This window comes from Doryrhamphus excisus, chromosome 9, assembly GCF_030265055.1.
Source record: "Doryrhamphus excisus isolate RoL2022-K1 chromosome 9, RoL_Dexc_1.0, whole genome shotgun sequence".
NCBI lineage: Eukaryota > Metazoa > Chordata > Actinopteri > Syngnathiformes > Syngnathidae > Doryrhamphus > Doryrhamphus excisus.
In genome coordinates, this window is record NC_080474.1 from 11,343,914 (window position 1) to 11,356,072 (window position 12,159).

A 12,159-nucleotide genomic window follows, 5' to 3' on the forward strand; every position below is an offset into this window, starting at 1 on the left:
CGCGGGTGGTCTTGGATGTGACCCCTGCAAATAGCTCGGATCACTGTAAAGTATATAGTTTTTTTTAATACGCAAATATGTGGATCTAAGACAGAATACAAAAAGAAGGTGACAGCACCCAATCGAAAATAGATGGAGATAGTTGCTGGTCATGACTCAGAGCTCTTTAATTTTTTAGTAAGATGAAACAGCACTGGGAGTCATGGAGTTTGCACCGAATGCTGCAGCTGCTCCTCATGATTGTGGGTTGTCTCAGGTCGAAGGCAACAAGCAGGGCATTAAAAATGTTTATCGCTGGGAGCATGTGTTAGTTGGGACAAGTTAATCACCGTCATCTGTCCGAGCAGGTGGGATGACATGGAAGCAAGTCACTGTTAAAATGCCAAAACGGCATCATAACAATGGAAAAAGGATTAGAGTCCATGGGTCGTCAGGGTAGGGGGATTCTCTGCGAAACGTCACTTCCTTCTCCTTTCAGTGATGAACGCAACCATCCAGCACAGGAAAAATTTCTTTCAATGTTATTTTTCACACAGAAAATAGCAACATTGACATGTGGTTCGGCATCATGCATAGTACCTACTGTTTCCAATATGTAACACTAAAGCAGATTTAATGTTAATTGTGTGACAATGTTTCAGTTACTGAAAGTCATCCGTTACACCTGAAGCCTTCTACTAATGACAGCTCATAGCATATAACACTGTCCTCCTCAACCCACAGAGCTAAACCAGTTGAAATGACCAGTTGCATATTTACGGCGAAACAGGAGTTGCACATGAAGGTGTGAAAAAGGCTATATCAAATTATTTGGGAAATCCGACTGTTTTAGTGCATGTAGACACACTGACTGTTTACAAGCTTGCTTCTTGAATTCAGCTCTAAACCTTGAATGCAGCTGTCTCCACTCTCCTCTGATGCCGTTATGATGCCGCAGGTTTTGCAGAGGTCAGGGTAGAGGACCCAACATGTCTATTGATACATTAATCTTTGTACATCCCTTATCTTGGTGAGGGGATATCCAACTGACGCACATGAACTGACTCATAAATCACAAAGGAATTGGGGCATTGACGGAGAATCGATTTCCTATGCAAAAGTTAGGTATGTTAACCACTGCACTGCCACTGGCCTATCCATCATTTATAAACCCGTACTATCTGCTATAGCATCATGGTAGTGACTTTTACACTGGTATTGACACATTCTTAAGATTTTTGTTAATAGTGTCATTTGGCCATCAGCTGTCAATCAGTTTTCTTTAATATAGCATACTACTATCTCAACAACTATCTTCCAGACATCCTTGTTTACTATGCAGATCATGTTTGTTGAACTGTTAAGCTTCCTTGTAAACAACAGGCCATCTGTAGCTGTCTTCTCACAGGTAGGACACCTCCCTGGAGCAAAGCCTCAAGGAAGTCACAGCCATAGAATAGTTTTTTTTCTAGGGATGTTTGATAGTATCGGCCAACAGATATCAGAGACTTGGATACTAGTGAGTGGATACACAGAGTGCTACCAGCCAGTGAGCCTTGTGAGTGAGAATACGCTAACATGAATAAAGCGATCGTTTCTAAGGCGTACGCTATAGCCCCAGTTTGGGAATATTTTGGTTTTAAACACAATGAACGAGGTGAGTGCATGAACACCCATATGTCACATTTGTTCGAAAGTGCACAGAAATAGACAAGTAAGAAGGGCAATACGACCAACTTGTATGCACACCTCCAACACATCCATCCTAGGCAATTTTTCCAACTCGGAAAAATAAAATACCGCTGGAGGTGCAGCAAAGCCTTCGTCACGACAGTCAGCTCTTACTGAAGCATTTGGTGAGCAAATGGAATGTGAATAAAAAAGCGGAAAATAGTGCGCACTTACAGTGCTATCTGTTAGGGACCTAAGGTTCAAACAGGACCTATTATGCTTTTTCCACTTTTCTGACCTATAAATGTAGTTAGAATGTTGTATTCCCGTGTTAAACGATGCCAAAGTTTCAGACAATGAGGTTTGCGCATTTGGAAGTGAGCCCTGTAAGAAGTTTAGGGTGGCTCAAAACGCTCGATTTGAAAAGGTGTGGTAAAACCGTTCCTTTGTGATGTCACAGAGGGGCAAACTTCCTTATATATAAACTGTCTGCCCCTGTCTCCCCCGAGCTCTGCTTCCCCCGCCCTCCCTCAAGCGCTGCTCCACTGTTTACTTGCTAGCAACGCCTTGAAATAGAATGCCACATTTGGAGTTCCTGATTCCCTACCAGCAAAATAAATGCATTTTAATCTGTCAACGGCATTCCACACTGGACTGGACTGTTTTGTGAACATGGGCCACTATAAAGCACAAATAATACAATAAATACAATGGAGTATATACTAGTCTCTGTAAACAAAATCGCACTTATGGGAAATAAATAATGAACATTGAGTATTATCCCTTAACAGGAATGCTTAAAGGGGACCTATTATGCTCACTTTTCATAGCAAGTGGATGGATGGAAGCTTTTGATACAATGTACTCGCACTACCATGCCATATAAATAATGAAAAAATGGTCTCACAAAATGGTGTCAGTAATTTGATGATTGACAATAATTTATAGGACAATTATCGTCCAGGCCTCCCAGCATTATTTATTAGATTGTTATTTGTCAACCTGACTAAGCTTTCTCACTTAGGCATAGTATGAGTGCATGTTATTTTATTTAACGACTGGTAAAGGTTTCCTAATCACTTTTGTTGAAACAAAATATAAAACATAACTTACATTGCATATTGTAGTAGTTTGTAATTACTTATTTAAACAATTATTTATTTAAACATCATTTATTTGTGTTTTCCTGTGGCATCAATGTAAAAGAAGCATAATGTGTTCATTCTCAATGTAATTAGAGCCGCCGTCTTATAGATGTCAGTATAGGAAATGAGGTGCTGGACAATATCATTAAAAAAAACAATATCGACTCTTAATTTTGTTCTCATCATAGTTGATGTTCAGTTCATGAACAACACAGTCCAAGCATTTTTAAATGGTTGATGGGTGATGTCTAATGTCTCCTAAATTAATTGTGCAGCATATTACAGTCCAACACCTCTACTATGTATTTTTGTTAGTATTTTGTAACCCTAATGCTGTATTTTTGAGGTGTTGGCGTCAGTTTTCAGTCTAATGCTCCCATGTAGGTATTGACCAATACCTATCAAAGATCATTAATCACTGTCTGTCATTGAAACATGAACATGCCAGAGGGGGGTTTATTTATTCATAATAAAGATTCTAGTGAATAAATTCCGAACTCCAGTATCTCTGATTCAGCAGCTTCTCAAGGTCAGTGGTGCTCATGTTCTGAGCAAGTGTATCACATTTCACAGCATCTTCTGCAGGAAGTGACAACACTGCAGATAAGGAACCGCTTTTGATGGTACCAAATGATCATATTTAATATCCTATTTAATTTTAAATATGTGTTGACAGAGTGCAAAGCGTGGGGCTACTTTCAAGTGTATGCATTTAAATTTATTCATAAAGGCGACCTATTATGCCCTTTCCACTTTTTTGACTTATAAATGGAGTTTATAAGACAGTTTATGAATCAGACTAAAATGCATTTCTTTTGCTGGTAGGGAATCAGGAACTGCAACCATTAGTGCCTGATGGTGGTGTCTTTAGGAATTAAACAAATGTGGCTTTCCCGTACGAGCCATTTCTTGCAAGTAAACAGAGAAGCAGAGCTTGAGGGACGGCGAAGAGCAAATCTGTCTTACAGCCACGCCCATATAAGGACGTCTGCCCCTCTGTTACATCACAAAGGTGCAGTTTTACCACGGCTTTTGAAACCGAGTGTTTTGAGCCACCTCAAACTTCTTCCAAATGCGCAAACCTCATTATCTGTAACTTTAGCATTGTTTAACACGAGGATACAACATTCTAACTACATTTATAGGTCAGAAAAGTGTGAAAAGCATAATAGGTCCCCTTTAATGCTTACTTAATCTTACCTAATCTTACTTAATACTTAATCTGGACAAACAGTTGATGTTAGAGTTGTAGATATTGGAGAAGTTTGTGTTGTGAGAGTATGCTAATGTGGTGAAAGTGTAGCACTATAAGAGACAAATGACATGGGCCCTTAATAGATGCGGCTGGGGGGGGGGGGGGGTGGGGGGCACAATAAGATCAGAGGCTATAGATAGGTTTAGGGATGGGATGAAGGAGCTCAGGCTGTATTGCTATGGAGAGAGACATTTTTTTTCTCTTTAAGAAGAAAGATAGAGGCAAGATTGTCATCCACAAGGGACCAAGTAAAAAAGGAAGGGGAAAACTGGAGGTTAAAGAGAAGGGGGGAGTGGTGAACTACAGACACAGCAGTGCAGAGCAGTAGGTCATGAATTATTTAACATGATATTTTGCAGCTGAGCAAACGGCTGCAGTCATGGTTGAAGTCTGCAAAGAGGCACGGAGCATGGGATGGGATTAGGAATCTGTGTTGCTCTATGTATGTTTGTTTTTTATTGTTATTTTTCCATGTTCAGGTGTTTTGTGTCCAAGGATACAATCACACTGGAGGTGAACAGTACAATGACAATTTTTTCAATGCAACTGAGGGCTCATTTGTATGTAGATATGAATTCCAATATGTATCCTATCTACTGCAGTTTGAACAGTCAGGTCACACATATCCAACTTGACTTGGATAGTACTTGGAGGTACTCACATGTAGGCAAAGATTATCGTCACGCGAAAATTATTTCAAAAAGTGTCATCATCCGTGTCCCACCACTGCTGGTGCCGATATCCACCCACACAAACAGACGTCCATAGCAAGTTCTGCACAAAAGGCCATGGCCAAAAGTCTTGCCCTTCTTAACATTTGATTAAGAAAATGCTGACTCCTGTTGCAGAAAATCGTTGACATTCCCACAAAGTTGGCAAGGAACTTGGGGCAATGTATACTCTGGCCACATAAAAGATCATCATACCCTGCGGTGTATATGTAGCCCAGGCGACACATTGGTGTCTCTGCAAGCTTCTTCTAAAACTCGATTCCCCCTTCACCTTTATGCAAAACAGTATTCCATGGGCAACTTGCTGACAGTTACTAGAATATTAATGTAGCCACCACAAGCAAACAGTGGTCTAAATTGTGTTGTCTTCAAGGTTAACCTTGAAATATCAATTAGCAGTTAGTGGATGTGGATATAATACTCTGCAAAGAGAGAAGATAATATAAGCATTGATCAGCTTGCAAAATTTATTTATATATCAACCTTTGTATATAAAAGGGGGCTGCACGGTTGTGTGGAGTTTGCATGTTCTCCCCGTGCATGTGTGGGTTTTCTCCGGGTACTCCGGTTTCCTCCCACATTCCAAAAACATGCTAGGTTAATTTGCCACTCCAAATTGTCCATAGGTATGAATGTGAGTGTGAATGGTTGTTTGTCTATATGTGCCCTGTGATTAGCTGACGACCAGTCCAGGGTGTATCCCGCCTTTTGCCTGAAGACAGCTGGGATAGGCTCCAGCACCCCCTGCGACCCTCATGAGGATAAGCGGTAGAAAATGAATGAATGAATGAATGAAAGTTTATAAAGGGTATGCCACAAATTTACAAGGATACTGTTTACGATCAAAACTATTGACAAAACTATGTCTCGTAACCAATACGGCCTAACAGTGTACCTCCCAAACCAGTCCATCTTTATGCAGTTAATCTATTGGACTGTAATATCTAATGTGACCAGTGGATAAACACATAACTTCAGTGAGGAATGGTTAGTGGGTGAATGATACGCAGTAATCTCTTGTTTATCGCTGTTAATTGGTTCCAGATACAACTGTGATAAATTAATTTCCAGGTCTGATTTCTTATATATAAATTGGATATTTTCATAGGGTGTAGAGAACTCCGCCCCCGCTGCAGCATTTAGAACAAGCATGTCTGACGTGTGTGGGACTTCCAGATTTGGGAGAGTGATATAAGTTTTGCACGTTTGCACCGCGCTTGAAACGGGCGCTGTGCACACTGATATCCAACTGACAGAAGGAGTATCTGCTTTTATATCTGCTTTTCATTCAGGTTTTCAATGAATAATGTGAGACTAGAAATAAAGGCATTGTGAAATACAAAATGTAAGTTGTGGATACAAGCATTTTGTTCATGTTCTGATAAAACAAGCATATTGGCTTTGTTTGGCTTGAAATAAGCTGTGAAAATAAATGTTATAAAAATGAGCAGCTCTTGGTCATTTTCATTTAGTAAAAGTAGCTCTCACAGGGAATAAAAACCTTGGTGACCCCTAATATAGCAAGTAGTACATTTAAACATTTACACTGCTATGGCAGCATCCTGATCGGAACATCCCTACTAGTTATCCACCAGTTTGTTGGTAGAAATACAGATACATTGATATGGTTTCACAGTAAGAACTAGCTCTAAGAAAAACACCCGTAAATCTGACGTTCCCCACAATAAGAGATAGACATAGACATAGACATAGACATAGACATAGACATAGACATAGACATAGACATAGACATAGACATAGACATAGACATAGACATAGACTTTCTTTATTGTCATTGCACAATAACACAGCAGTGAAATTGCCAACGAAATGTCGTTGCCTGGCTCCCATGTAATAATAGATAATAAATAATAATGTGGAGAATAAATAGATTACATCAAATATGAACAATGTACAGCGTAAACAGTAATTTGTACAATTCTGATATATGGCTTATATGGTTTGTGTTGGGATTTGCTGCACAGGAAGGACCTGAAGTTTAACATAGGTTTGAGGTGTGCCAGCGCATTAAATGGGATGAAAACTAGAAATTAGGCTAAGCCCATGACAGTTTATGGGTCAGTGCCTCTCGGCTCAGAATGCTCATTGTTGGAATGTAGACAGTCACGTAGAAGATTCAAGTTGCATCCAATTAGGGTTAAGCAAAGTGTCATCACTAGAGAAAGTTATACTTAAGAAATTATTTTTAGAAGGGGGTCCAATACATAGAAACAAAAAAACAGACAAATAGGTAATGGTATTACTGCGATGCCATATAGGCACATACATTTTTTACTATTTAGTTCATGGAATTGAAACTGACTCCACCAACACTGACTGACTATCTGCTTGTCTGTGTGTGTTTCTCTCCACAGCTGTATCCTTCATGAGGCACAGCGCATCAGCCTTTGGATTTGCCGTGAGTTCCACCGTCCTTGTTTGCTGCATTTGCATTGATCAATTAGTCATAACATTGGTCTCTGTGATTTATTAATGAGTCCCAGACCCAAGTTTTATTGGCCCCGTTGTCTCCAAGGTAACAGGACAGAAAGGGTAGGACTGAGATTCCAGATCTTTTGTGTCTGCTGAACAGGTGTCTCCCTATCTAGGTACTATATTCAAATTAAGAAAATGTTGATTTTCAGTCATACCAAGTGGGCAACAATATATATATATATATATATGTATATATATATATATATATATATATATATATATATATATATATATATATATATATATATATATATATGCTTCAATGTTATACTGTATATATATATATATATATATATATATATATATATATATATATATATATATATATATACAGTATAACATTGAAGCATTTTGCATTGAAGCAAGTTGATAATTACATTGCCCTCAGTTGGAGATAATTGCGGAGGCCATTTGAAAAAGATACACTCTTTCACTCTTAAGTGAAATGGAACACTGTTGTTTGGGAAGGTCATGTTGCACATTCTCATAGTCATTCAATGACACTTCTATTGTACATAGCTGTTTAAATGTAGCACTATCCCCATTTCCCCTGCACTCCATTGGCTTCCTTCAACACCAGTAATATTTAAATGAATTTTACATCAATGCAGTGTTGTAAAAGAAATGAAAGTGTGTTGTTACTCTTACATGTAATCCTTCTTTTCTCTGTTCTCTTTGTGACTCCGGCATTGTCCATCTAGTTTGATGCCACTTTGGATGTGTTGTCATCAGTCATTGTCCTGTGGCGCTACAGCAATGCGGCTGCTGTGCATTCAGCACACCGGGAGTACATGTGAGTCTAAAATGAATGGCGTTCATGCCGTTTTATGATATCAAATGTCTGTATTACGCCTCGGCATTCCATTCATTTTATAAAGTGCCTCCAATGTTGAATGATTTGATTTTTTTTACACATGATCCAAAACAAAGGGCCAGAAGAGAATAAGTTCTTATAATCGTCATTTGAGTAACCAAGCACACAAGTTAGAAGCGTTTTTTAACCATGCATGTTATAAAAGTTATGGGAGAGTGGTTTGTTGTTTTACAGTGAAAGGTATTGAGATTTGTCTGTCTAATTGTCATCATCTTATGGTCTTTGTGAAGTGTAAAGAGTCAATCCTTCAATCTCATGAGATTTGGTGACATGCAACATTGCAACATTTCAGCTGTCTTATTGCAACGAGAGGCTAGTTTATTTATTTGGTCAATATTCAGAGACTATTGTGTGTCTAGGATCATAACAGGTTTTCCCAAACAACACAATAACCAATCAACACAATAGCCAACAACAAAATCATTCTTGCTGAAGTCCAGTGTGTCATTCTTTTTCTGCAGAGCATGTGTTGTCCTCGGTGTTTTGTTTCTGCTCTGCTCTCTGTGCATTCTTGGAAAAGCCATTCATAATCTGGTCACCAGGATGCCCCCAGAAGTGGTAAGATAACACATACAAACACACACACATTCTGTAGAACATATTGATTTGGCTCAGATGATTATGCAGACTAAAGTCTCTTCATCAGTCAAACGTTTCCTTTACTTGCATACCTAGGCATCTATCAGTCACATTCTCTGCAAGTTGACAGTGTCACTTTTCTCATTTTCAGTTTCATGGCATTCTTTCCTTTGTGGCCATTTTTAAATGGGACCTATTATGCTTTTTTCCATTTTTCTGACCTTTAAATGTAGTTAGAATGTTGTATCCTCATGTTAAATGATGCCAAAGTTTCAAATAATGAGGTTTGCGTATTTGGAAGAGAGCCCTGAAAGAAGTTTGGGATGGCTATGAACTCTCGGTTTCAGAGATTTTAAAAAAAAACTCTTTTTGTTATGTCATAGTGAGCTGATCTTCCTTATATGGGCTGCCGGGTACAAGCTGTTAGTTGTACGAGCTGATTGGGACCAAGGACGCGATTTCAGTGAGTGGGCATGCTTGGAAGAGAGCCGTTGGTGGAATAAATTAAAACAGACTATTTTGGAAATCTAAGGAAATCCAGATGGAATAGGTGCAGATTCTGGAAGATCTGCTTTCCGTGCGGGTTATCATGTGTAGCTGCTTTATAGGAGTCCACAACTCAATACAAAGGGCCTGAAAAATTAGCAAATAGGTCCCCATTAAGGCTTTCTTCAGGACAATGTTATCAAAATGCTTCCATATTTACAACAATTGCAGTGAAATATTTGTGTCTGCTGTCATCAGCAGCAATCCTGCATGAGTGAATGTTCCAGATACCCATTTCAAAAGCGTACAAATCAGAAAAGACTTGGCAATTGTTTTATGGTTTAGGTATAACTTTTGGCTTTTTGTGTGCTCCTTGTAGTTTAATGCAGTCAGGGCCCAAATCATAACTGGAACCATTGAAAAACAGTTGTGAACAATCTCTTGTTTTTCAGACAGCAAAATTGCATTGAGGGGATACGGAGTGCAGAAAATTGGGAATCCTTATTCACTTCACGTGTCGGTTCAGTGGTCTCGTTGCAAGCTGTTGCCATCCAATCAGCTTGTGCCTGATTAAATACAGAAAGTTGAGATTGTGCTCCATGCTGCCACTATGTCAGAGAGAGACAGAAGGGCCACACACACACGCACACACAGTAGTTGTAAATGCACACATTAGTCCATTGCTGCTATAGTTCTTTATAGTCTTATCATATTTCTCTGTGAAATGTGAAATACCATTTTATATGCACAAGCCCATATTCAATTGTATGCCAATTGCTGTGTGCCTCCGAAACACTAGGAGGCGATTTCAGCATGTTTGACCGTGTGAGGGAAGAATGTGAAGAGAAAAAGCGGAAATGTTCATTCTAATGAATAATAACACATTTATAACTTTCATAAAAATATTAAAGTGTCCCCCCTGCACCTTTTGATGGACACCCCTGACCTGGGGTATCCACTGTCTGGAACTTATATTCTTTTTTCAATTGAAGTCAGTATCATAGGTTCGTGTGATTGACTGCAGATGAATAAATAATCTAACTTTTTTTCATTTTTTAGGACGACTTCCTCTTCAGTGTTTCCATTTTGAGTGGATTTATCTGTACTGTGCTGGCTGTTGCCAAGTTCATGCTGGGAAGAGTGCTGACTAGTCGTGCTCTCATCACTGATGGTAGGACCCACAGGGTTAAATGTTAATAATAGTTGAATAATATAGATTGAAATGAATGTAGAACATAACATAATGCAAATTATTGTAATCTGCAGCCATTTGTGTGTGTGTGTGATACAGTTGCACTCACAGCTGAATTGAAGTACACGTGCAAATAAAATCATCCCAGGCTCTTCGTCCATCTTCCTTGTCGATGTAGAGTCCAGCACTGCACCCAAATATACTGCTCTGATTGCAATGTGGTCCAAAGAACTGGGAAGAAAAGCTAAAGAAAGGAAATCGCTTTTACACTGTTCTCAGACCTATGATTAATTTCCCACAAGACTACACCCACTCCAAGCTAGACGATTACCCAGTGTGCTTGATTTCACAGACGGATAATAGTGAATTTTATATGAAAAGTTATCCTGATGAATGAATGGTCATCCTGATAATAATAGTAATGGTTCTTGTTATATTTGGTCACTCTTCTTGCCAGAATTGGAAGAGTTCATTTAAATTGGTTGGTTTCCTAGCATTTATCCGCGACTACCACCATATTATTACATATGCACTCACTTTGATACTTCCGAGGAGAAGTACAGTATACTTCTTGTCATTGTAGCCATATAGCTCACCCTCTGTGTCATCTGACCATAAAACTTTTCCATGTCCATGTGGTCAGCTGCAAGGTTGAACTTTACAATGTTGATTTCAGAGCAGGGATGTCTTTCCCATTGGGTCCAAGAAATGCTGTATTCCAGTAGTGTACAGCTCATGGCATGTTTCAACTATTTATGCTGCCAGAGAAACACTACTGGCTGCACTCAATCATAATCACTAATGAAAGATTAATAGGTCTCAGTTTTAAAATATGTTTTGGAACATTGTAGACTGGGAACGGAACTATACTATATGTATGTGACATGAGATGATTTTTCTATTTCTATGTATATTTTATAAACACAGATTATCGTTTGCTTTAATTGTAATAGTAGACATCCAACACACTATTTATTACATGCCTTGTATTGTTTCAGGTTTCAACTCCCTGGTTGGTGGCATCATGGGATTTACTATTCTGATCAGTGCTCAGGTCTTCAAGGACCATCCTGATGTCTGGTTCCTGGATGGCATCATTGGCATTCTTATTGGACTCATCATTCTGGCATACGGGGTCAAGTAAGGCATAAACTAACAATCACCTTCTGTCTACCTTTGTTTGACCTGTCCAGTATCACTTTTAGAATGTCGGTGAGGCAAAGCATCAAATAAATATTTATATGGCTATACATTTATTTTCTGTATGATGCCAAACATTTTTCATTTTTTTTTTGTAAAAAATGTTGAATTTCTTGATGAAATACAGGGAATAAATTTGAGATAAGGCTGTGGGAAATGACTCCTTCTGGCTTAGTGTGGGAGATGAGCCAAGTGAGTGCGATGGATGCCAGATGGTGCGTGTCCGTTTCTGTTTGTCAGCATATCCCCAATATAATGTTTGCAAAAACTATTATAATAGACCACGACTTTCTGCAGCCCATGTGACATCTTTAATATGAGCGTGATAATAAAATACAGAGCGATGTCATACGCTAAGGTGCTGTAGTACTCTACCTCCCCTTGAAGCGGCGTGAGATGCAAAGTTCTAATCACTGCCGTGATCTTCCTTGATAGGAAAAGCCAGCATTTTTTGAAAGCAGCTAGATTTTGTAACAAATTGATGTATTGCAGATATTTGATCTGATCTTATATGATCTGCTGCAAAACTAAAACAAATCTGATGTAATTTT

General features: G+C 38.9%; 1 protein-coding gene across 1 annotated transcript in view; it reads left to right on the forward strand.

Moving 5' to 3' along the window:
- tmem163a (transmembrane protein 163a) overlaps positions 1 to 12,159 on the forward strand; it is a 33,122-nt gene that overhangs the window by 16,521 nt on the left and 4,442 nt on the right. The window contains exons 3-7 of the mRNA XM_058082921.1: positions 7,157 to 7,200; positions 7,979 to 8,070; positions 8,613 to 8,709; positions 10,276 to 10,387; positions 11,407 to 11,548. Of these exons, the coding sequence (XP_057938904.1) occupies positions 7,157 to 7,200; positions 7,979 to 8,070; positions 8,613 to 8,709; positions 10,276 to 10,387; positions 11,407 to 11,548 (487 nt within the window). The remainder of the gene's footprint in view (positions 1 to 7,156; positions 7,201 to 7,978; positions 8,071 to 8,612; positions 8,710 to 10,275; positions 10,388 to 11,406; positions 11,549 to 12,159) is intronic.